The sequence below is a fragment of the Juglans regia genome, chromosome 5, assembly GCF_001411555.2.
Source record: "Juglans regia cultivar Chandler chromosome 5, Walnut 2.0, whole genome shotgun sequence".
Lineage (NCBI taxonomy): Eukaryota > Viridiplantae > Streptophyta > Magnoliopsida > Fagales > Juglandaceae > Juglans > Juglans regia.
In genome coordinates this window covers 21,217,442-21,243,556 of record NC_049905.1, presented here as the reverse complement: position 1 = coordinate 21,243,556, position 26,115 = coordinate 21,217,442, and the positions used below count along the sequence as shown (strand labels likewise).

The window sequence follows — 26,115 nt, the reverse complement described above, 5'->3', positions numbered from 1 at the left end:
CCTAGGGTAAGGCTACTAAACGCTGGGCATGCTTCCCAGGCACTTTTTTTCCTTTTTCTTTTTAAATTTTTTAATATATTTAAGTATTTAAAAAAATACATCAATACACTTAAAATCAATTTCTTAATCACTAAGTAAAAAAAATAAAAAAATTGACCAGCAGTCAACTGGGGCAGTCAAACATAGGCGGCAAAGAAGCTTTTCCCATTGTCCTAATATCGATTCAGCTGAAGGGCTCGAATGGCTTGGTTGACAAAAGATTGATGGACAGCCTTCAAAGACCATTTGATTGGACCAATGTACATATTAGGAGTTCCAAATTTGATGGCTTCGGTGGTTGTTTCACAACTCAAGTACATATTTACATGCTTGATTGAACGAGGATGTATAAGGTCTCCACTCTCCAGCCCTATGGGTCTGCTTTAGCCAATTAATCTCTCCATCTTAAAATGATTGGTGCCTCTGGGAAATCATGAGCAGAGATGATTGCTGAAAGCATTCATCCATCAAATTTCATATTCCGTTAATCAACGAGGAAAGGCAGACAAGACAAAGTAATCAATATGAAAAATATTAACTGTATATTCAAAGCCACAAATAAATGGAACTATTTTCCTTCACTTTGCAGTTTGTATTCAGTTTGGTAAGAGTAATGTTAGATACAGACTCGGGGTGTGCAAAAACATGAAAAGAAGCCACGTGGTTGCATGCATGTTTATACTTGTAAAATATGCTCATCCATATACATGCTTGAGTAATTGATGATATATGCAATGCTTTTCAGAAGGATGATAAGAAAAGCAAAACCCAAAAAACAGTTGATGAATTGAAGGTCAAATAGATATTTTACTTCTACTTTTACGAAGTATTTTCACATTATGAATAACCAAAAGATTATTAAAGGAGGTAACTAGACTACAAACCTTTGTCCCAACTATAATGGTTCCATTGAGGGGGTGGGCAGCACATGCAGTAACTCCTTCGGACAAAGAGACAAACCTGTTTTGCTTATTTTGGTGGTTTACCCCAGGAATTCTCTCCATATTTTCACTAGAACAAGAAAAATGATTAATCAATAGTTTATAACACAGAGAAAAGGAGCAGGGGGAAAGTTCATATATGCATGCGCACACACATACATGCAGTGCAAAAAAAGGGGTCTTCTCCCATGTATAGAAAACTCAACATGTAATTTTCTTCATCAAAGGAAATTCAGTCACTTAGTAATGTGTTGTGAATATCTCTTAGGAGCAGTTTTAGCAATGCTAGCCAAAGTAATTGAAAATTCAAGGCAAGGAGAACCCACAGTTCTACCTTCGAACTCTTCTAGACTTCTGTTCCTGCATATTTGTGCTTCTTGTAGGTTTCATACTTCAGATTTTCAGTGAACTCCAAGGGTAAAAGAGCTAGATAGAAGTATAGAGTTGCAAAAGAATTTCATGGGGATAGCAACACCCCCCCCACCCCACCCCCCAAAAAAAGTCGACCACTATGAAGGACATATATTGTTATCTAAATTACTTTATACTTTTATATTTGCTGTACTATCAGTTTCCCATGCTGGTAAATTTGGTCATAAAATCAGAACATTCCCCTTTGAACGACAGGTCATCTTACAATGTTTACTATAGAGGGGAGTTTCTTACTTGTGGTCTACATGGCAGGGAGAACTTGGGTCTGGATAGAAATCCAAAAGATGAATACCTTTGTCAGATGTTGATCCAACCGCATAAAGCTGCATCAGAAGACATCAGCGTAAAACTATACTTTCAGATTTGGTTAGATGGAGAAACATTTTCCCCATACAGCAATGACTATCACAACATAAGCACTACCATTCTTCATACATATACAGCTTGCTGACTTGGATTTGACAATTTTTTGCTTATCAATTGATTGAGCCAAGCTTAAAGCTTTGAATGCCAAAGAAGCCAAGTCTAATGCTTTGACTAAAGTAAGCCCTTGAAGATTAAAAATCATACAGTTCTAAACTAAACATAAGAAAAATTTACAAGTAAACAAAAGTTTTTTATGCTTAGTGCCAATCATCATCAATGTTGAAGATTGACTTCTAGAAACAATATAGACATACAATAGTTGCTAAGCAAGACTGCACTAAGATCAACCCCAGCCCACACCCACATCTTCACCACCTGGGCCAAGGCTTGGGGCCAGTAAATGATTGCAGAAGCTGAGAACTAAAGTACATTCAATTTTGCCTTGTTCTATGGCTCCCTTATACTGTTGTATTGAATTGTATAAATTCTACCACAACACGTCACTCTTTTCTTGGGGAATTATGAATCAAATGTTGCTATTTTAAAACTAAGTGCCCTGATAAGAAAAAGGATATACATAATTTTAAAGCCAGTGGATCAATAACCAATAAAAGCCAATACTCATAAAACACCATAATAAGCCAATGTATGACAATCCTTACTGAAAATGTTGGCAGCCATGATGGTTTCCTCAAATACAACAAATCTGATGAAGTGCTGGAATCATTTCTAAACACCCCCCCACCAATCAACCAGAAACAAGCACAAAGTTAATTCATGGTAGTTTCAAGGCTTTGGACATTAAAAAACAAGGTTCAATTTCAGATTTATTCAACTTCACTTACAGCCATGCAGGGGGAGGGCAATGAACATGTGTAACTTGGAAATTGTATATATTCAAAACACCTGACCTACAATGAGTAAATCCATGCTAATTATTGTCAGAATTTATCAATTCAACATGTCACAAAACTGAAGAATAGAAGATACAAAATGAACAAAAATTGGATTCATTTCCAAATCTACCAGCCGTCATCAAGATGGAATGCCAGTTGATATGGGCAAGATGGATCAAAATCAATGGAGTGTATTTCCTTCGAAATGATATGTGACTGTGCCTGCATGATACTGACAACATGTGATAAAGAGAGCATTTCCAAATAATGAAGAGTGATAAACTAAGAGTCTGCAAAAGTTGACCTTCATTCAGTACTAAAAAATTAATCAGAAGAGACCCTCTAAATAATTAACATTTCAAAACATTTTCCCCATTAGGGAAACTGAAGCACCTTTTTTCTAAAGGAAATAATAGAGTTCATAATATATTATCCTTGGGGTGCACTACTGGAAACCCATATACAGTAGATCCCTTAGAAAAAGTATTTCGCTTATGTTAAAATTTTCTGCCAAGTGCTGTTAAATTGTTAATTCATAGATATATAATCATTAAATATATAGTTCTGGTGGTGACATCTTTTTTTATATTATTAAGAAATGATAGAGAAAAGATACATTGAACTTTGATGATTACACACTCATTCAGGAAAAGAACAACTTTGGTTCTCACATTCCATCTGTAACAATGTTTTTAACCGAATCAATGCACATGTGTTCCAAATGCCTAAGGTAAATAGGAAGTGCAAACAAGTACTGACATTTATGGGCATTCATAGCTTCATAAAGCTTTCTGGAGCATTGAAGCATCATATAAGAAAATGCGGACAAAAACTAAACTTTTTCTTTTATCTGAAGTAAACACAATTACAATGGGCAAGAGATTTTTTTATCAGTATAACGGGTCAGATTTTTTTTTTTATAGGTAAAATAAAATTTTATTGAATCTAAGGAATTGGCCATATATTACAAAAATAAGAATACCAAATTCAATTTCCAAGGAATAAATGGTGTGCAATTCAAAGGCATCTTAAAATGAAAATCTATAGAAGGCCAATGTGCATGCCCTGTCATGTGGAAAAGAGAAGTACTGGTGTTATAAGTTTATTAATGATGGGTAGATAGTCAAATTGACATACATAATGATGAAGTCATCATACCTTCAGAGGCTCAATTTTGTCTAGCATTGATGCTAGCTTCAACGATGTTAGAGGTGGATGACATACCTGAACGGCAATAAAATAAATTATATACAAGGAGGATTCACAATACCATTAAGAAGCCATGTGCATGTTTGATTTAAGGGATTTTTCAAAAGTTTTTAAAATTATTTCCCTCTGAATCCATACATCTTTTGAACTCCAAAAATTTGTTCATCTCTCAAAAGTTTCATCTAAATATTTGCTTTTGTTTTTTAGACAAAAAAAAAGAAAAAAAAAAAACTAACAAACAAACAGAAACCAAAACAACTTTCACAAAACTCAAAACAAAACACATCTAGAAAACTTTTATCCTACAAAATGTGTACTTGGGCTATGCCTATTTGTATTAATATAATTTAACCGTTTACTTATAAAAAAAAATTTTATCCTACAAAACACATCTCAAACATTTTTTATCCAAACAACTTTTCATTCTTGCTACCCACTTTCACAAAACCCAATGCAAAACAAACCTATAATGCTTTTCAAAAAATTCTCAAAATAAGAAAATTTCACTTACTAAATATGTCCTATGTGATTTCACAAATTAGTAGATGGAAGAAAAATGTATATTATAATGTGTTCTATCTTGTATTAGATGTAGCTACAACTCAAATGACAGGTTGAAAAAGTTCCTCAAAAAGCACAGACAAGTTTGTCCTACATGAGCACCTCAAAACAAAATATTCTGAGAAGAAACAATACAACAGAGCCAGAGATAAAATTGTTGATGCGGCCAAAACCAAAAAATTGTGATTCCCCCATATTGAAAGATAAGTGATAAGGGTAGTGGGATCTCACATCACTTGGGAATGAGAAGTTATTGCTCTTTGTAATGGTTCAAATGGAGCTTCAATTGTATCATTGACTGGTCTTTTTAAAGTGTACGTCCAAATCTTGGGCCTCTCTTGGGGCATTACAAATGGTATTAGACCCTTTGCGTGTGTGTGTGTGTGTGTGTGTGGGGGGGGGGGGGGAGGGAGACTGTGATACCCCCATATTGAATAATAAGTGATTGGAATAGGTAGTGTATGGGATCCCACATTGCTTATGTTCTTGCTCTTTATAATGGTTCTAATGGTACTCCAATTGTATAATTGACTAGTCCTTTTGAAGAGTAGGCCCATATGTAGCTTGGGCTCCCTTGGGCTGTTACAAAAACTATCAATATTTTTCTGGTTAAACAAGTAAATGCTCACTGCCATTTCACATGCTGATTCAAATTGTTGTAATAAATAAGCACCTGTAAAGAAAAATGAGAACCAAACTATTTTACCTCTTTATGACTTTGAAAAGCTGCAGATCCTCTTCCTCCTCGAAGATCCCACATATAAATTATCCCGTGCTTACCAGCCCCAAAAATGATCTACAGAATAAATAAACCAGTTATAACTAAGGTCCATAAGATTTAAAAACAAAATCTAGGTGCAGCTTGGAGGGATAAAAACTTACACATAGACACACTTATACATTTCTTGCTATTCACCATTAACTGAAGTTTGAATAAGGTGAGAAGTACCGACACCCCCCTCTCTCAGAAGAAAAAAGGCTGAGAATCTTTCATTTTCTTGGGACCATGAGAATTGTTACAAGTTTATATAAAGCAAGCAGCATAGGAGTACATTCACGACTTTTTATTGATAGGATTGAACTTGAACCCTTACCCTTAACCCTTCATCCCTCACTTAAGGGGGGAGGAGATGCCATTTAGCCAAGAGCCAATTGGCTAATGAGTGCAGTCAACACTAACATTATGCAGATCTTTAACCAGGAATAGAAATATATTTCTATCGAATATTCAAAAGATACTAATTATTCATGAATATAATGTGGGTTCAAGACATGCCGATCACTCGTGTAAACTACCAATCAAAACTAAAAAATGTACGTAGCATGAAGAACATTCTGCCTTTTCACTTTTTGCAAGAAGCCCTCTTTGCAGCTAGCCTTCCCTCAAGGCTCTTGTTCTCTAGTTCTAAGTGTAGATCTTTTCTAAGAAAGGTCCCAAAATATGATCACTGCACAGCAATGGAAAGCACCCTACCCTGAAATTATCTGACTGTAATTTCCCAAAGCTAAAGTGCCTTTCTCAACTCTCATGAACTGAATTCCAGGAGGAATTCTCGCATGCATACTCAGTTCTATTATATAGCTTATTGTATAATCAAATAAGTATGTACATCATGCAGAAAGAAGATAACACAGTTCAAGAATATATAATAACACTGAGATTTTTTATCGATCACCTCAAAGGCACTATTATATCTTCTTCATAATACCTTAATAATGAACGACAAAGGGCGTTATGATCACAAACCTGATTTTCCACATTTAATTCAACACTATTAAGGGCACTAGGGGAATTAGTCGTGAGTTCAAGACATGGGAGAGTACCCATTCTTCTGTCCCATACACTGATCACACCGTATGTATCAGAAGCAAGTAACCTATTGAAAATGACCATAAAATTGTATATTATTAGAAAAACTGACTAAATCACTTAAGCAAGATTCCACTAAAAAGACAAACAAAAGGATAACACTAAATAAATATTACATCTAAAATGTGAAAGATAAGGACTGCAATCTATTATTCAAGCAAACAACGGCCTGGATCATGCTTCAAGTGTTAAGACCTCATCTTTAAATCAATTTGAAATCTCAACTCTCAAGGTTACAATTCTGGATCAAACCACACTTGCAATAAGATCTATTACTCACAATTAGATTGACTAAGGTCTATGAAACACCCCAAAATGTAAGGCCACAACCATGCAACAAATGGTCGTCAAAGGTCAAATTTTGTAAACTGTAATATCTTTTCCCATCCATAATGCATCCAAATTTATAGATGAAAATAATTGTTGTTCTTTCAATTTTACTTGAGCTAGAAAATGCACAAGGATAAAGAGCTTAGTACATGATTTCAGTTAAACGCAATAAAGCACATTGAAAAAAAGAGAAGTCACATGCTTTAGAGCATAATTCTGCCAAACCACACCATCATATGGCATCACAACAAGCATTTATCATACTCTAACAAGTGATTTTGCACAAATATGTTTTGTAAGGGAATAACATGATTTTAAGAAATTAGTATTGATCCATAACTAGAATATGTTTTGTAAGGGAATAACATGATTTGAAGATTGAATCACATAACTAGAAGATGCTGACCATTAATCCATCCAACTTGTAAATTCTTCACTTGGATTCAGGTGAACTCATATCCATGTAAATATTGAGTTCAAAAGAGATATACGTCGTCGGGTTAAACGTTTAGACCTAATGACTAAAATATCCTTTATTTAATATAAGTTAGTTCTCTCAGAAGTCTGCCAACAAAACTGCTCTATTTTACCAACCTTGAATCATCCATTGAAGTAAAAGCTAGATCAGATAGACCTTTATGAATGTCAGACCCATGAACAGTGACATTATGTCTTGTTCGTAATACCTGCATCAACAATGAACAGTGAACAAAATTGTAATCATATACATTCAAAATGTAAGATGCCATACTAGAATTATATGACCAAACACAGCACAAAACCACAATGCAGCCTAGACAATAAATATTTAAGGATACAACAAAGAAATGTAAGAACAGAAATTACTTCTCCCATGAAGGACCCGTCCAATATGTGCTAAGAACCAGACTGCCAAGACTCTAAGCAACAATGTTGCAAGTCCTGAAATTAAGTTGCGTACACAGTATTTGAGAAATTTTGCGTATGCATGCAGTGTGGAGTGTGCGGGGTCTACTACCTCCTATAAAAAGAAAAATATGGGTGGCACCAAACAACACCTTGACAATAAATATTTAATGATGCAACAAAGAAATGTCAGAACAGAGATTACTGGTCCCATGAAGGACCCATCAAATACTTGCAAAGAACCAGCCTACCAAGACTCTAAGCAACAATGTTTCAAGTCATAGAATTAAGTCACCTACGCTGTATTTGAGAAATCTTGTGTATGTATGGAGTGTGGAGTGTGGGGTGTCTATTACCTTCTATAAAAAGAAATTTTTAGTGGATAATTACATGCTATAACAAATTAGCATAGAAGAAATCTACAAAGGAGAAGGTTCCCAATACAAGAGATAGAAAACAAGAACTTGAGAGCCTATTGAAGTTAATTAGAATCTATGCTTCCAAAAGAGACTGTCGTGGTGAAAACATAAATACGATGAAAGAGAAAAACTTACTTCAACTGGATCAGAAGAGACATAACCGATGTCAAAAATAAGTACTTCATTACGTTTCACCGACGTACAAGCAACCTAAAAAAGGGAAAAAAACGTATATATATATATAAGTTTAAAATTCCAGGAGGAAAACTAAGACATGAGAAAAGTACAACACAGTTAATCACCCAAAGAGCAGATGCATCTAATAACATGATCGATGCTTTCCAAAAGTAGGAACATGATAGAGATGCGTATATTTGTTTCATTCCAAAAAAAAAAAACTATCATTCAAAGCACAAACAACATGATGTTAAGGCTGACACACATGACTACTAGCTCTCTGAGAGTTAGAAACAAGCATAACATCATGCCTGCATACCATGAAATAGAAGTTCACATTCTATTTCCATGTCTTAGAGAGAATACAAAATAATTCAAGGATAATGCTTTGAGTGTTGATGAGTGACTAGCAGACTCAGAATGAGGAAGAAAGAGAATAGCTAATTTATGATAAATGGTTGACCACTGAAAACTAAAATTAATCATTGGAAAGAACCAAACCAGTCAACCATGTTTCAAACCCAACTCATATAAAGATATAAAAGTAAAAGATTTTGGCATCTTTGGAAAATGAGAATTTCATTTACAAATTTCATGATAGCCTCTAAGTTGGTATCTAAAATTTCAATCCTCTTAATCGTAGATGCATGCCTAACACTTGTTAAGGCTGAAAAGCTCCTAAAGACTAGAAAGAAAAGGTTGTATTAAATCATTAAGGAGCCAAACTTAATGCATCAAGAAACACACAAAATCATCAGGGGATTACAATCAAATGTTGGAGAAAGATGCATATGTTTGATCCCGATTAGTTCAAACAAGGATCCATGAGTCAACCCAATTTCACAAGGATTAAGGCACTGTGCAGTTGAGATGGGTTGTCGAAAGTTAGAGATGCATCCATCCAATGAAAAAAAGGAAATGAAGTCATAAAGTCATCATTTAGCTCTCTTCATAAGAGGATAGACTACATCAGAGAGAGAAACAGATCTCCATACTGCATTCATTTACTTAGATATGATTTATATCAAAGAGATAAAAAGCATCCATTAAAAGTTATAGTAACTCATTGAAAAGAAGATGAGACACCATTTCGACATTATTTCAAAATCTATGTTAGTAGCAGGTAAGCATTAAAATCACTAGATTACTTATGGACTTCTTTACTTCCTCATTTAAACAATTGGTACAAAAGTATAATATATTTGTCTACATGTGCAGATTTCCTTCAACAGGCATATTTCTTTTTTATTGGCCCTGGGGGTCCAAAAACTTAAGTCCTGGTTAATCCCCGGGGTGCACAGGCCCTTGGCAAGGAGTTTACTACAAGTGCACCTCAGTTAATTCATGGGGAAGTACCCCCAAGAAGATTCGACCTTCAACAGGCATATTACTGGCACTATCTTTGAGACTTGGCCTGCAATACTGCAACCTTCACCATTAATGCAAGCAGAAGGCACATTCTAGCATAACATATCTGGTCTGTAATGTATCAACCATAATGCATCATTATCTGAATGAATTCAAGAAAAGTGGAAGCAAAGTGGAATCCATACCTCATCTTGGTTGGCACGATTCCACCGGACAACATCAAGTTGTTGACTTAAAGAAATGTGCATTAAATGCTTACTTTCGTCTTCCTTTGAGCCTACCAACATTTTTTTTTTAAATGACATATATAGTAAACGTAAAATGAGTTTGTTCTTCAATTACACTATGAAGATATTTCAATCAAAACTCTTGTGATGTGAAAAGAGAGTTTCCAAGATTTTGTGAGGGCATAGGCTAACTCAAAATTATTGTGCAAGTATAACTCTAGGATTCAAGTCGGATAGCAGATTGAAATATAGAGAGAGGATTTAAAGGTCAGAACACAAAAGTTCTATGCACTAAGCACTTCTATTGCCAAAAGTTTAAGAATAATATCATGTTATACTGTTCAATTACTAAAAAAGGCATAGAATAACGTGGATATCAGACTGGGTCTTAGCTGAATTGGCAATGAATACAAACACCATTTAAAAAAATGACATCTAAGGAGATTTATTAGACTCCAAAGCATAAGCGATACAGAAGTGACTGCAGTACGATGCAACATGCATAAGATTTGCTACTCTTACTAAATTCATTTGGGATGTGGATTTCATTAAGCCTACTATTGGAACATATATGAACTGCCAATTGATCAGAGTCTAGGAAGTAACCCTTGGTAAGACAATTGTCTTACTATGGGTTTATGCCAAGGATAGCTAGCTATATTTGATGGATTTGATATTTGGATACATGGCAACCCTTGGTAAGACAATTGATCTAATAGTCATATGATAGAAAACCAGACAATTGCTGAAGAAGATAGCAAAGAAGAATATAGACCATCAAGCATGATTTCACTGGAATTTTAAATAAATTTAGCAGCATTATTCCAGTTCATCCTGCCTTTTAGAAAAAATAGTGGCAAGGTGAAGAACATGGACAATTTGAAGGATACGAATATGATTTTATCTTCATAAAGCATATCCTTCCACTGTTGCATAGACACTGGAAAGTGATGTTGCGTGCTAAGTTAGACACATCGAATGGTATTTTCATTTTCAGTTCTTGGGGCAGCATGTGTCTGTAAATACCCAGCATTATGTCTTGCAGAAGGAAACAAGGGCCCACAATGAAGTCACAGCATACATATGCACCCTCAGAGCATGAGAAATAAAAGGCAGAATTGAGCCACATGTAAACAAAGGTATATTTAAGAACACTTCATAATATACATGCAAGTTTTGACTGTCCACACAATGCCTTCTAACACTCAAGTTTAGTGTAAGAACATGTGTGCAACTCGTTAAATAATTGAAGGAAAATCTATCCAAAACCTGAATAAGCCTACATTTTAAATCAGATATGTGCCAAGAGAGAGGAGCAGTACAACAAGTTGTATTGTAGGAACTTACTTGGCAATGATTCACTACTCTGGCAATAAAGAGCTTCAAAATCATGTACTGCTAGGCACCCAGATCTTGTAACTGATGCCAGATATATACCCTGGAAGAAAGTTAGTAGAGATAAATAGGAGAAATACCCAAGCTTGAACAAGTGAAGTAAGTAGTAAAAATAACAAGACAAGACAACCTAGAACTATAACAGAATGACAAATAGAAGTCTTTGTGGGGTTTGACCTCAAAGCATTATCTACATAATTACTCACAAGTTCCTGAAATGCACTGACAGATACTAAACCTAGAAGACAAAACAAACAAACCAAAAATACTACTACTTTTGAAAGTATTTTAGCTTTATTCTCAACAAAGAAAACATACAAATTTTGGAGATGAATCTTTTAGGACTATAAAATTTTGTTGATTATATAAATTAACATAAGCATATTGAAACTTGGTGATAATAAAAAAACAGAATAGAGAATAGGAAACCATCTTTTCATGAAATTCAAGCCCTAAAGCTTGTGAATTGAAACATACAAGTTTTGTTCAATCTAACAAGTTCTTCACTTGAATGGTTTAGGAGCCTCATTGTGATATCTAGAATAGATTGGAGTGGATTATGAAAGCATGCACAACTTCCCACACTTGATGTGTCAAGTTACAATTGTGCTATATTAGTAATTATATGGAGCCCTGATTATGACTAGTTCTTTTGCTGTATCACAAAGATTTGGTGAGTGAATTCCCTGGTCATGATAAAATGGTATCAGAAACATCTTAGTAATATCATGTCGAAAGGACAATGTACACTAGCAGAGCCTAGTGAAAGAGTTAAGATTATGCCACAAGGTCTTTTTTCATTCATCTTAAGGGATCTAGTCATTAGGATCATTCCATGTGGTTTTTTTATTTATCTTAAGCATTAAATATTAACCGAGTGTTCACATTGAGCCTTATTGATAATTGAGGATGTACATTAAAACTTTTTGTTCTCTCGGGTGCACATTGCAAAATATATGGTAGTTTGTGGTTACGAAGTGATTACAAAAAATGTGGTTCAACATTCACCTTGTTGTCAAACTCCATTGCAGAGATGCCTTGCCTGAAAAAGAACCACCCCATGTAAAGACAATAAAAAATGGTATCAGATAAGCAGCAGAAAGTTTTTTTTTTTTTTTGGGGGGGTGGGGCCAAAAGACATGTCCAAACATCAATATACCATCTGACAAGAAACTGGAAAGTTGCTCAACTAAATGGCAAATGGCAGATTGCAAGGGTAGGAGAAGGAACTTGCAACTATAAGACATGAAGTAATGGGTGAGCATTCTCCATCAACAAAGCTGTTTGGGCATGTAATGGATACCATGACTTCAGTTTAAAAATCGAAAACATCTCATACAACAAATAACATTTTCAGTCAATTATTGTCCATCCTTATCCATTTCGAAAAGCAAAATTATTATCACTTTACAACCACAAGAGTAACAGCATGTTGTGTACACCAAAGCACGTAAAAAATACAACCTTTTTGCTATACGTATAAACAGGACCAAGGGGTTGGTAGCTCAGAAACTAACAAAATTTCATGCAGACACTTTGCTTCCTTTGCAAGTATTCTAAGCACGGTACATAAGTGGTAAGTGCAAGCATGTAAGTGCACACATTCATTCACAAAATTGGTCGAATATAGATTAAAAAAAAACACATTCTACATAAAGTGAAGATTTTATTTGAAAAAGTAAATAGCGTAACTGTAGAAACTAACTTTCTAATTGGCATCTGCCCTGCGAATCTTGCGCCATTGTCAATCATATTTTTCTGTACAACAGAAGCAAAACAATTTCAAGAACCAACAAAACTGCTGCTCAATCAACGATAAAAAGGAAAACAAAAAAACTGAGCTGTGCTTTCCCTTACATGCGTTTGACAGGGCACGCTGTCGATGTGATACAAATGCGAAAACGCACCGATCTTTTCTCCATAACAAGAGCATAAAAAAATTATGAGCTATTTTATACATAAACAGTTTAAACAAACCAAACCAACAAAAACTGGCAATGAAGTAATGGCCAAACCTCGTAGTAAGATTGCTTCAGCAAGCTGGAGATCTCGTGGCGATACTTTGGCTCGAACCGGCCGTTCAATTCGATGGCGCATCGATTCCATTGTCGCCTTTGAATTTTTTTCCATTAAAAAATAGACTACATATTCAAATTAAAAACAAAAACAAAGAAAGAAGAAAAAAGAGTTGAGAATAGTTGTACCGTCGAAGAGGTTTAGGGTTTTGGGGTGAGGAGGGATTGAGAGGGAGCAAGTACTTGTCCATGAAGCGGAGAGACTTTTCGGGGATTCGGCGTACGGATAGAGTTTAGGCCGAGTTGAAGTTGGGGGGAAAATAGTCTTTTAAAGGTTAGGGAACCAATTGACCACGGGCTGAATTGATATTTGTTTCACTTTTTTCCCGCCACTTCGTTTTGCCCACTAAATTGCGCGGGGTACGTACCTCGCGCGCCGAACTTCAAACTTTAAGCTTTTATATATGTGCATGTTGTTTGACATGCAAGTAATTGAATTCTCTCTGCTATCCTTTCTTCGTATAGTGTGGGAAGATGACATGGGGGTACGAAATATGCCTAGAACAATTAAAATTAAAAATTCCCAACTGGAAAAACTCGTTAGGGTTCTAAAGATGCACGCAAAATCGAGAATGGAAAATGGGCAGCTTCTAATTTCGCCCGACCCTTTTACAAGCATGTTTTCGCTGAAGCTAATGCATCAGAATCATTCAGAAAAACCAAACCATATAGATCTAAACCATATATAAAAACAAAAATAACATTCGATTTCCAGAGATTCGAATCCAAACCAGTTACACATATCCGTAGATAGATGGTCAAGGAGGAAATGGATTACATATAATTACATTGATCTAGAGATAATAAACTTGGATAAGAAAGACAACGCTGGAAAACCAGATCTACTGCTAAAGCTTCTTTTCCCCGCTAATTATAAGCCGAACAATTATCAATCCCGAATTAAGCCCTCTCGCCCCTAATCCTACGAGCAAGCTGGATATCCTTGGGCATGATGGTGACCCTCTTGGCGTGAATTGCGCACAGATTGGTATCCTCGAACAGTCCCACAAGGTAGGCCTCGGCCGCCTCCTGTAGAGCTGCAACGGCGCTGCTCTGGAAGCGCAGATCGGTCTTGAAGTCCTGAGCGATCTCTCTAACCAGCCTCTGGAACGGGAGCTTTCGGATCAGCAATTCGGTGCTCTTCTGGTACTTCCTGATCTCTCTCAGAGCCACCGTTCCGGGCCTAAACCTATGTGGCTTCTTGACTCCTCCTGTGGCCGGAGCCGACTTCCGAGCCGCCTTAGTCGCTAGCTGCTTCCTTGGAGCCTTTCCTCCAGTCGACTTCCGTGCAGTCTGCTTGGTACGCGCCATTCGGAGATAGTAGGAAAGGTTACGAAGCGTCGAAGATTCTAATTTGTTTAATTTTGTTACTCGAGAATTTGGTGGGAAGCAATCGTGCGTATTGGGGATACTTATAGTGTAGTACAGTGGGAGGGACAGGGAAGCGGGAATTTCTGAAATTTCCGTGTTTCTTCGAAACTTTTAAAATAAGACCAATCGACCGTTGATTAAAGGGACAATGGACGGCCAAGAATCTTTGAAGTAGTGTCACGCGGATCACGATCCGTGGCAATATAAACCAGCTAGGAGCCTGGGCGTTGGTTTATTTACCCCCCGATCTCATTATTATTGTTTTTTAAAATTTATACGTAAAATATAATAAATAATTTATTTTTTTAAAATTTTTAAATAATAATAATATTAAAAAATAAAATTTTATTTAATTTTAAACTTTTATCTCATTTCAATTCATTATCTAAACAATATCTTATATGTAAATATAAAATCACATATTTTAGAGATTGCCTTTATCATTTAAGAAAAATCTCACATTAAATTATGTATTTTTTTGTCAAAATAATATATATATTTTTTATTATTAATTTTTTTCTTAAAATTAATTTTTTTATATATTTTATAATTAGCATCTACTAAATATTTTTTTTTAAATTAATTATTTTTATATAATTCCGTTGATGGAGAGAAAGAGGGAGAAAGTATGAGGAGAGAACAAAATATTAATAAAATAGTATTTGTAAGGTAAACAGTGTATATACGAATATTATTTGTATATGCACTGTTTATAATTGTGGAAATATATACATAAGCATAATTTAATATAGTCCAATTTAATAGTCTAGTTATGTAAATATGTGTTTGCATTTGTATATAGATAAACAAATATCAATGCTCTAATTCAATAAGACTTTTTAAAGTAAAGAGCACTCTCTTTCATGAAAATAAGATTTATTATTAGAAAATAATTTTTCCATATATATCTCAAATTTAACTACTTTCTTTTTAAATAAATATTATTATTTATTTCACAAACTCCAAACCCGAGTTGGATAAGCGGGTCCTATTAGTCGAGGACTCGAGTGGGCTGACTATAAGGCCCATCGTATTTCATAATAATTATAGCATTACTCTTTTTTGAACTATATATTTGGTGATATTCATAGTAAGAAATTGTGGTAGAATGTTTTAATCCATTTTCTTTTGTAAGCTTTCTTATTAACACAATCAACCTATAACTGATTAAAACCTCCCACTTTAACTACTATAAAAGCCAAGACTCAAAAAACCACTATGAAACTTTAGGCTACGGAGCTCTTCTTGCATATTTTTTTGCTCCTCCTCTCTATTTGGTCCAAGCTGTATGTTCCGAAATCCCATATGCTCACTATCGATGGATTCTGCTTCCTCATTTTGCATCTGTTGAGATCTTTTGAGTTCTTCATTTTATTTGCGAAGCGTTTGCACCTTGTCGGTCAGCTTCGTCACCCACTCCTCCATGTTTTTCAGTCTTGCTTATGTGGCTTCCTCTATGTCGCTTCTGAGTTGTCTAGAATGGGTTGTCGCATGCATGCAAAATACATGTAAGATCTACAAAGATCACACATACGACGACATTGTTAACATCGTGTTTCGCATGCCTTTGAGCTAGGCTCGAACAACTCAAGTCTACAGAATTTGGGCTTGTAAAAGATAGAGAAATCAGCAACTAGGAGAGGGCGACCTTGGGGATGGAGAGTCTTCGATGTCAAAATTAGTAAATTGTCTTGAAAGTTTATAATAAGTAATAGAGTTTAGGAATCAGAAAAAGTTTTATTGTACTTGAGACTTGTTATTTATATTATAAGTTTGGGGGGACAGATTGTGTTTGCCCCCATGGAGTATGTGTTATTCATACTGTTCCCTTTTGTCAGGGTCTTTTAATGCGGCATGGCTTTGCAACGGTGTTATTAATGTATCGTGTAGCTAGGATAATGGTGCCATTAATGCAGTGTAGTTTTCTGATTTCCCTCACCCTATTAGCATCCTTGGTGGTTTGTTGATGTCCCTCGTGTCAGAGGATTAAGGGCCCTCCATACATTACACCCACTACACAGAACTCAAAAGTTGAACACTATTCAAGGGATCCCCAGGTCAGTGAGTCTCATCCCCTGCAGCACATTACCTCATTCAGGTTGCGTCCAAATGAGCTTGCCCATGGTCGAGTTGGAGACTTTACTTGTTTTGAGCCGGGCCTTTGGTTCTTATTCCCTTGATTACCATTCTCAAGCCCGCTGGGATTGAGGGGAAAAATCCCCTTACAATCACGTTGGTGGAGATAGAGAGGGAGATAGTCGAAGGAGAGAAAAAAAAATTAATAAAATAGTATTTGTAAAGTGAACAATGCATATGCAAATATGTATTGGCACTATTTAGTTGTGAAAAATATTTATATATGCATAATCCAATATAGTCAATTTAATAGCTTAGTTATGCAAATATGCGTTTGCATTTGCGTATAGATAAACAAATGACAATGCTCTAATGCAATAAGATTTTTTAAACTAAAGAGCACTCTCTTTACAAGAAAATAAGATTTGTTATTAAAAAATAAAATTTTCACGTATATCTCAAATTTAACTAATTTTTTTAAATGAGGGTAAGATATGCACATTTTAAAATTATAAATATTATTTCACAAACTACAAAGCCGAGTTGGATAAGCGGGTCCTATTATTAGTCAAGTGAACTGACTATAAGGCCCATCGTATTTCATAATAATTATAGCATCACTCTTTTTTGAAGTATATATTTGGCGATATTCATAGTAAGAAATTGTGGTAGAATGTTTTAATTCATTTTCTTTTGTAAGCTTTCTTATTAACACAAGAGAATTGTTATAGTCACAAATAGATTACATAAAAGTAATTATACAAACTGACGTAGTTTCATGTGATTCATTAGATATACTTTACAATAAAAATAATTTTACAATCTGACGAATCACATAAAAATATATCAGTTTGTGAGATTATTTTTATGTAATCTCTTTGTAGTTAAGGTGTTTCTCTTAACACAATCAACTTATAACTGATATAAAAACCTCCCACATTTAACTACTATAAAAACCAAGACTCAAAAAATCAGAATAAAAAAAAAAAAAACATTCAATGAATGAAGCGATTCATGATAATTTTTAATTGGTTATGTCAATATAAATAAGAAAATTAAAAATTATATATAATATAATTTAAGTATTTAAAATCATGTATAAAAAAGTACATAATTTGAATCCATTCATTAGTTCGAATAAGAATATGATTTGAATCTATATAAGAATGTAATTAATATATTTGACCTCAACTATCCTCATTTTTTAACTAAAATATTCTCATTGAAGAAGATAAGTACCAAATATAAGATGTGGCCATGGTAGTATTTTGTGCATAGTTACAAATTTAATTAATACAAAACAATCATTTTTCTCTTAATTTGAATGTCCATTTAAATAAAGTAAAGAACTTTGTGCTTTATTTTTCAGTTTTTCTACTCATCTTATTAGATACAAGAATGCATTTTTCAAGTTCAAATAGTAGGTCAGTATCTGCAAATGCATTTTTTCAAAGCTTTAGATAGAACAAGCAGCAGAACTCCAGCACGAGTGCTATTAGTTAATGACTCTGTGCATGTATTTGTTAAGGTCGGCGAGTGTCATGGACAAGCTCTGCAATCAGATAGGTCAATAAAAAAAAAGCTCCGATCTTCTACAGAGCGGGATGGGTGCAAAATTCAATTCCTACATGCATAAAGATGGGGATGGCATCCAGAATGCAGCTAGGGTACAAAATAAGTGGGTGAGACAAAGACATGATTCCGTATTTCTTTGGAGAGTTTAACTTATTTATGTTTCCAGGTAGGTCCGGCCCTTTTTGTGCAACCATTTTTTTTTTTTTAAATCTTGGGGACCTCTCCAAGGCAAGATCCGCAGAGTAAATTCCGATCCTGTGCACAACATTCTTGAAAGTTTTTATATACAGAACTAATTAAATCCCTGACTCTTCACCTGAGAGTATGGCCCCAAAAAATTGTTTACACCCATGATGTTTTGAACCTTGGACCTTGAAATGAGTGATATCCCAAGATCAATGCTGATATGAACTCGTGAGAATGAAATTCTTTGAACCCACAATCAATTTAAAAACTCATCCAAGAAAGCCAAAATCAAGTCAATAGAAAATTTAGACCCGTTCATCTTGGTGTCCATCAAAGGTCTTCATCACTTGGGCCAACTGTGCAACCAATTATTCAATATACACGATAAGAAAACAATACCAGTGGCTATCAAAAGATTTGTTATTACATCTTATTACATCTACACAAATACAAAGCAAGTCAATGACTTGCTTGCTGCCAGTTGTAGTACTGTAGTATGTAAGTAGTTTGTTCTGTTCTGTAGCGTGCTAGCAGTTCCTTGTACTTTCTATTCTGCAAGGATTATATATTAGCTGATGGCGACGGAGGGAAACTGACAATCAACTGACACGCCTAAGCTTGAGATCTCTCAATTTACAACAATTTAAGCAACAAACAGAGAGAATGAATACAAAATTCATACCCAATTGCTTGAAAGTGAAAAATCATGGAATCTAAATGAGAGTTCCCCGGCCGTGTCTCTCTCAGGCCTTACCTCAGGTCCATCACTGACAGCTCTACTTCCAGTAGGAACTTCAGGTGGCACGGGCTGTATTTGATTCTCATTTGGACAGGATGCCAATTGAACTTCAGGTGGTAAAGGTAGGACATGCGGCGTAGGAGCCCTAAATCTGTTGGCCCCACTTGGAACAGTCAAAGCTCGGTCCCACACTAATACATGAATGAGAATGGGAACTTTGGTATGCCGATGCAATGAGAGTTTCATGCTGAGTGAAACGGTGTCAAAGCATCGGATTGCTCCTGTTGAGGAAACCATCCAGGGAAGGACCTTCTGATTGCCAACTCTTGAGACCACCAGCAGCCTAGATGCATTTGTAGCTTCTTTGTACAAATTACCAAGCCCTGACCGGGTTGAAGGAGCATTTTCATCACCATCAATAACTGAGGAGATGAAAATAAATCCCTGTCAATTGCAAACAAATGATAATAATCAAATGCCTAGATGATGCACACATTCTACTGATTTTAGAATATTCAAGGGCCTGAGAACAAGTTAGGAAACCTCTTCTGTGCGGCTGATAGCGAACCCAAGCTTTGTGTCGCCTTCTTGTAGCTTGATTTCAATCGCAAACTCTCCTCCAAGAGGGGCGTACCAGAGGCGAACTGCTTTAACAACACCAATATCCACTCCGTGGTAATCCTCAAAACCATATAGACTAGCATTTGCAAGATTAGACAAATCAGATAAGGACCCAGCATTAACTGTAGAAGAGGCCGTCTCTCCAGATATCTGTGACATGAGAATTGTATATTCTAATTGTCACACGATACTAGGATTTCATGAAGACTATAGGTTATACTCTCACTTTGAAGAGACATACAGTGTCACATGTTTCTGGCATTTCATGCGTTTAGACATATGCTAAAAAAATGAATCTTTTGTTGCAATCAAAGCAAAAGTGTTGTAGTCGATCTGCTTTATAAAAATAAGAAAGCACAGATGATCGCCTCCACTTTTGCAGAAATTACTTTTCTGCAAACTGCTCAAGAACTATTCCAGAGTATTTGGAAGAAAAACTTTCGTAAGTTCTGGACACTGGCACCAACAATAATTTGTATAGCATGCATGAATGAAGGGTGGTCCGGATGGTATCTTAACATCAACCTGAATTGCTGCTTATAATAAACATGAAGCTGTAATATAAGGTTATCTATGTATAATTACTTTCCACAAAATGTGGCCTAAAGGCATGCCATTAATTGTTACAAAGGTTACTGGTGAAAATGCTTATCCATCACATTACAATGACAAAAATGGTTCTGCTCGTATTGCTTTGGTGAGATAATAAACATGAAGCTGTAATATAAGGTTATCTATGTATAATTACTTTCCACAAAATGTGGCCTAAAGGCATGCCATTAATTGTTACAAAGGTTACTGGCGAAAATGCTTATCCATCACATTACAATGACAAAAATGGTTCTGCTCGTATTGCTTTGGTGAGATGAAAAATGTTTACCTTGGTAAGTAGTGACTCAGTTTGAACGTTCATAAAGGCTATAGGAACCCCAGTGGCTTGAGATGCATTAAGCCATGCATTTGCCCTAGCAAGGGTATCTTCCAAATCATTGTAGCGAGAAGCAACTTGATCTGAAGCTTTTGGCAGGAGAAGTATAGAAAGAAAGCAACTTGAAAATGGAACTGATAGAAACTCCTGCATTCTCCTCTCCCATGGATATGCAACATATCCATTTTGAAGGCGAGAGCTGGATAGTGCATTTACCATCCTGGCACTCCTTGAAGCTGCGAGCTAGAGCTCATTATTTCACATTACACGGAGGATCTCAAAACAGGTGGAAAAACAATGAATTTTAATTTTCTCCAAATGGCTTAAATTGGCTCTTGCACTGCGGCACCAACTGCTCATTGGGATTATTGTTCATGCAAGAGAGAGAGAGAGAGAGAGAGAGAGAGAGAGAGAGAGTTATATAGGTTAACATATAAGAAGAACGGCTGTCCAAACAATGCTAGATCAGAGTTCTGAAGAAATGAGTTTAACTCATTTGAAATGTCATCAGTGCACTGGGTGTTTCAAGGTTCATGCTAACATAAATGCAATCCAAAAGAGTCATCCCTATAACAAACGAATTACAACACTGGTTGCTTTTTTTAATGCTCTGTGGCACAAGGCATGCCCATGTAAGATTTTGAGATAGTGGCTCAAAAAAAAGTCTTCATATAGTGTTTGCCATGCCTAGATATGAGAAGTTGGATCAAGAGAGTTTTGAACTAATTTTTATCGCTGTTATTAATATTTTGACTTTACATCCATAATGCAATATAGGATAGATGGAATATTCATTCACAAGAGAAGGTAAGAAGATTGGCTAAGGGGCCCATGGAGCACTATGAGTAAGATCACCCCCATCCTTTGTGAGTTTCCAGGGAGAAGGGAGGAGCCCTCCCCATTTCCTCCTTTCCTCTTCTCTCCCTGCCTTCCGCTTTTCTCGTTTCCTCTCTCTTTTCCAATTTTCATTTTTTTTTTTAGATAATGATTAATTACATTATATATTGTGTAACTTCCGAAGGTCTAAATATCAAGGCAATATAGAACCAGAGCCATAACCACAGCTGCCATACCTTACAGAACCACAAAAGGGATCACACTATCATAAATGAATTGTCATGGAGACAAGAAGTAAAAGATGGCACACCCCCAGCCAATTCAAGAAACAATAAAGGACAAGCCCAAATCAAGGAGAGAGTGATAAACTGCAAAAAGGAAAAAAAAGCAAAAAAAAAAGAAAAAAGAAAAAAGAAAAAAGAAGAAACTCTTTGTATCACTGGTTTCTATAGGCTGAACTCTGCCAACCAACAACCAAACTCAATCGTGAAAAGTAAAGTCTGATCTTAAACGGTGGCTTGATGTATGAAGGCCAGCTAATAAAAGAATGTAAACAACCAAACCAGCACTGGGGAGAAAAAGGTGACTATGAAAGTAATGTTACATACAGTCGTGGAGTACGTAAGCACCGTGCTGTTGTTTTGAAAAAGAGTAGGGCTCACTATTAAAAAATTAATTTTCTTTCCAATGTGGAGTCCGTATTTATTCATTTTTTTAAAAAGTGATTGCAATACTTGAACACTCACCTGCAACTATCATTCCAATATAGCCAATACTTTGGGTTCAGATCTATGAAAGTTGCGGAACCTATTACCTAACAGAGAATCAGTTGGCGAAAATATCTTTACTTTAGGGTACTTCATACTTCAGAGCCAAGTCTAAATTTATAAAATTGATCTTTTTATAAAGCTTTGGTGAATGATGATAAAACAAATTCAACCAACTCCCTGTGGGGCTAATGCCAATTTGACAAAGTCTTGCATAAATTTTGGAATTTGGTCATTTTTTCTGAGTAGGAAATTTGTCTGAGTTCAAAAAGTAAAATAAAATGTTACTAACAAAAGAAAACGAAGTAAAATCTATTGATACGTGGCTCACCTTGGAGCTCGAGGCACTCGGACTCCGTCCGATCCAAGAAACCGACGGTGTAATTCGGATCAGCGATCGACCTGAGGATGTACTGTTTCTTACCAGCCGAGTCGTTGGGTACGATACAAGCCTGCAACTCGGCGTACTCGTCCGCTCCCCTCCGAATCCGGACGAGAATCGACGTCTCCTTCTTCTTGTAGGCGTCGTGAAGAACCCTCTGGACGCCGCTCTTGCCGTTCTTGAACGGCGCCGTGAAGAGGAGAAGCGTACCGGAGGTTCCCATTCGGCGGGAGGAGGAGTTGCCGATGCGGAGCTCCTCTACTATGTCGCCTGTCTGGAGGAAATCGCCGGTCCACTCGTCGGCTTTGGAGCTGCCTTTGAGGCACTCGATGGAGAGGACGGTTGGGGAGGACCTTGAGTCCGAGACGGGCTGAACTCGGTCCATAGGCATGAAGCTCTGCAAATACGACCTACTTCGACTAAAAACTCCAACCAAAATACGCTTCCATTACTTCACAGCAGAGCTTGAGAGAGACGGAGAGAGAGAGAGAGAGGTAAAACGGTATTGGGTTTTGTCTAAACCGCTATTATAAACACAAGCACCCTCCAAATTTCCAATCTCTACAGTCAACAAAGAAATCGTTGCAATGTTAATGAGGCACAGCACTTTGACCTTGACTTTAGGAGAGCGGCCAGAAAAATCTCAAAGGCTCCTTTTTTATACTCCAGAAATGTTAGACAGATAGCGTTCAGAGGATCAAACTAACTATTAATTCAGAAGAGATGAAATAATAGAAAAGTCAATCAAGCAATCTCCCCTCCCCTGTTGTCAGTGGAAGCGGGTCCATCTGGTGTCACCCTCCTCCATCACTTTATTTATATTAGCGCGATCCAGTCCCCTGGAGATGAACAATGATATTCCAATTACAAAAAGAAAATGGGTCCCATCTAAGAGCATTGGCATTAGACTATGCATATGCATAGTCATATTTAGATAATATGACCTTAAAATCATCCACATTAGATTATGCATATCTATAAATTTGACTACTTATGAACATTCACCCTACATATTATATTTTAATAATTAATTCTCTCTCTTCTCTCTCGACCGACCCCCCCAGACGGATTATTTTCTTTTCTTTTCTCCCTTTTCGTTTCAGTTCTCTGGTTCTCCCCTCTCTCGACTCGAAAACCCAACGGAGATAAAACCCGTGCACCTCTCTCTCACGACGGCTGTCGACGCTCCTTACGACGGCTCTGGGCTCATCACGGTTGATTTTTCTATTTGGTTCCCTACATTTCAGGTATGAAATAGCTCTGGGCTCCCTCTGTTCTTCACGGTTTCGATGTGTTTCTATCCCTTCACGGTTTTGATTTGTGCTATTTCTTCATTTCTTGTTCTTAGTTTTAGATTAGGGTTTTAGATTAAGCCTAACTAACAACATATTTTTGCACTGAGAAAGAGAGGGTTTCTGGTTTCGATGGCTTAAATTTACACGAAAGACTAGGGTTTCGATGATGATGATTTCGATGATGCTGGTTTCGATTATGCTGGTTTTAGATTAGGGTTTCTTCAATGTACAAACTGGTTCTGGTTTGGGGCCAAACCGAATATTGGGTTAAACTTGGTATAACTGAATGCATTTGGTTCTGGTTTTGGCCCCTGTTTTTACTTGATCTATGTACACTTATGGAACTCATGTTTTGGCCCCTATTTTTACTTGATCAAATTGCTGGTTTTGCTGGTATAACTGGTATAACTTGGTATAACTGAATGCATTTGGTTCTGGTTTTGGCCCCTGGTTTTGGTATAACTGAATGCATTTGGTTCTGGTTTTGGCCCCTGTTTTTACTTGATCTATGTACACTTATGGAACTCATGTTTTGGCCCCTGTTTTTACTTGATCAAATTGCTGGTTTTGCTGGTATTTAACTGGTATAACTTGGTATAACTGAATGCATTTGGTTCTAGTTTTCTGGTTTTGGCCCCTGTTTTTACTTGATCTATGTACACTTATGGAACTCATGTTTTGGCCCCTGTTTTTACTTGATCAAATTGCTGGTTTTGCTGGTATAACTGGTATAACTTGGTATAACTGAATGCATTTGGTTCTAGTTTTGGCCCCTGGTTTTGGTATAACTGAATGCATTTGGTTATGGTTTTGGCCCCTGTTTTTACTTGATCTATGTACACTTATGGAACTCATGTTTTGGCCCCTGTTTTTACTTGATCAAATTGCTGGTTTTGCTGGTATAACTGGTATAACTTGGTATAACTGAATGCATTTGGTTCTAGTTTTGGCCCCTGGTTTTGGTATAACTGAATGCATTTGGTTCTGGTTTTGGCCCCTGTTTTTACTTGATCTATGTACACTTATGGAACTCATGTTTTGGCCCCTGTTTTTACTTGATCAAATTGCTGGTTTTGCTGGTTCTCTTTGGCTTGTGGTTTGTTATTGAAGCCCTACAATATGTGCACCCTGTTTTGCTTAATATGTGCAAAATTTAATAACATTTTGTCGTTCAATATTTTGTTGAAGGATGAATACTTTAATTGATGAGGATCCCTTCTTCACCACACTGTTAGAAAGTGGTGAGTGTGGCAGTAACAACCCTACTATGGATGCTGCTTTCGTTGATGTCCAAGCGACACAACCCCAACGGGAAAAAAGGGCATCTAAACAAAAATCCCAGCGGGGTGTGTCATTTACTATTGAGGAAGATACTCTCCTCATTTCAGCTTGGCTTAACGTTAGTATAGATTCCATTCGGGGGACTGACCAAACCTCCACACAACTGTGGTCTAGAATTTATGATTACTATTCCACTTATAAAAAACCTAACGGTCAAGAACGTTCCGTGAATTCTTTGACCAATCGGTGGTCAGCCATTCAAAAATGTGTGAATAAATTTTGTGGTTCCATGGCCCAAGTTGAAGGAATGCATCCAAGCGGTGCAACCGAGCAAGATAAGGTATAATCGTTTAAGAAAATTGTTGCTGTTTATTTTTTGTTATTGTTTTAATTATGAATGATTTGTCCCACTAATTGTTAAATAAAATTTCAGATTGACAAGGCAAAAATCTTATACCGAGAGACCCAAAAAACCAACTTCACCATGGATCATTGTTGGAATCTTTTGAGACACCAAGCGAAATGGCAAACACACGTGGACAGCATAAGAAGAAGAGACAATGTCTCACGTCCAGGTAGTATTCCAAACTCAATACAATCAGGAGAAGAGATGGAAAATGTGCCCGTGGAGTGTGAGAGACCTCCGGGCAAAAAAGCTGAAAAAGAAAGAGAGAGAAAAAAAAATCTAGGGAAATAGAAGATACTAAATTTAGTGATGCCTTAAGAGAAATGACACATGATAGGAAGATTCATATGTTGGAGAGAAAAGAATCAAATTTGAGGTTAGACAATGAAAGGTCTGAGTTATTGGCTGTTAAGAAGAGAAGGGTTGAAATTGAAATTAAGGCTCAAGAAGAAAGATCTATA

At 36.3% G+C, this 26,115-nt stretch overlaps 3 protein-coding genes across 4 annotated transcripts; all 3 read right to left on the bottom strand.

Moving 5' to 3' along the window:
- Positions 1-102: 102 nt before the first annotated feature.
- Positions 103-13,442, bottom strand: LOC109013776. The gene is made up of 18 exons (XM_035690283.1): positions 13,320-13,442; positions 13,131-13,227; positions 12,973-13,026; positions 12,821-12,873; positions 12,124-12,157; positions 11,068-11,158; positions 9,679-9,770; positions 8,084-8,158; positions 7,239-7,330; positions 6,192-6,321; positions 5,151-5,240; positions 3,833-3,898; positions 2,805-2,896; positions 2,624-2,689; positions 2,441-2,507; positions 1,647-1,735; positions 924-1,050; positions 103-489 (listed from the first exon to the last, which is right to left on the bottom strand). The coding sequence occupies exons 1-18, from the start codon at positions 13,379-13,381 to the stop codon at positions 445-447; spliced, it is 1,422 nt and encodes a 473-aa protein (XP_035546176.1). The 5' UTR covers positions 13,382-13,442; the 3' UTR covers positions 103-444.
- Positions 13,443-13,874: 432 nt separating this feature from the next.
- On the bottom strand, positions 13,875-14,589 carry LOC109013759 (histone H3.2). The gene has a single exon (XM_018995961.2). It carries the CDS (start codon positions 14,499-14,501, stop codon positions 14,091-14,093), a length of 411 nt encoding a protein of 136 aa, XP_018851506.1. The 5' UTR covers positions 14,502-14,589; the 3' UTR covers positions 13,875-14,090.
- A 4,088-nt stretch (positions 14,590-18,677) lies between these two features.
- On the bottom strand, positions 18,678-23,462 carry LOC109013758. Of its 2 annotated transcripts, none has more exons than XM_018995959.2 (4): positions 22,622-23,462; positions 20,639-20,922; positions 19,681-19,908; positions 18,678-19,581 (listed from the first exon to the last, which is right to left on the bottom strand). In XM_018995959.2, the coding sequence occupies exons 1-4, from the start codon at positions 23,061-23,063 to the stop codon at positions 19,075-19,077; spliced, it is 1,461 nt and encodes a 486-aa protein (XP_018851504.1). In that variant the 5' UTR covers positions 23,064-23,462; the 3' UTR covers positions 18,678-19,074. The 2 variants fall into 2 exon arrangements, with proteins under 2 accessions (XP_018851504.1, XP_018851505.1); XM_018995960.2 differs by having other exon boundaries at positions 19,262-19,559; positions 22,622-23,394.
- Between the last annotated feature and the right edge of the window lie 2,653 nt (positions 23,463-26,115).

Bases quoted from the DNA above. Each gene is read 5' to 3' on its own strand.
- LOC109013776 (XM_035690283.1), bottom strand. From the start codon at position 13,381: ATGGACAAGTACTTGCTCCCTCTCAATCCCTCCTCACCCCAAAACCCT. The intron at 8,159-9,678 runs GTATGGATTCCA...TCCCTTTTTTAG, and splicing joins ATCGTGCCAACCAAGATGAG to GTTGCTTGTACGTCGGTGAA. The intron at 5,241-6,191 runs GTTTGTGATCAT...TTTATTCTGTAG, and splicing joins AATTAAATGTGGAAAATCAG to ATCATTTTTGGGGCTGGTAA.
- LOC109013759 (XM_018995961.2), bottom strand. From the start codon at position 14,501: ATGGCGCGTACCAAGCAGACTGCACGGAAGTCGACTGGAGGAAAGGCT.
- LOC109013758 (XM_018995959.2), bottom strand. From the start codon at position 23,063: ATGCCTATGGACCGAGTTCAGCCCGTCTCGGACTCAAGGTCCTCCCCA. The intron at 20,923-22,621 runs GTGAGCCACGTA...TCTAGCTCGCAG, and splicing joins CGAGTGCCTCGAGCTCCAAG to CTTCAAGGAGTGCCAGGATG. The intron at 19,909-20,638 runs GTAAACATTTTT...CTCATGTCACAG, and splicing joins CTGAGTCACTACTTACCAAG to ATATCTGGAGAGACGGCCTC.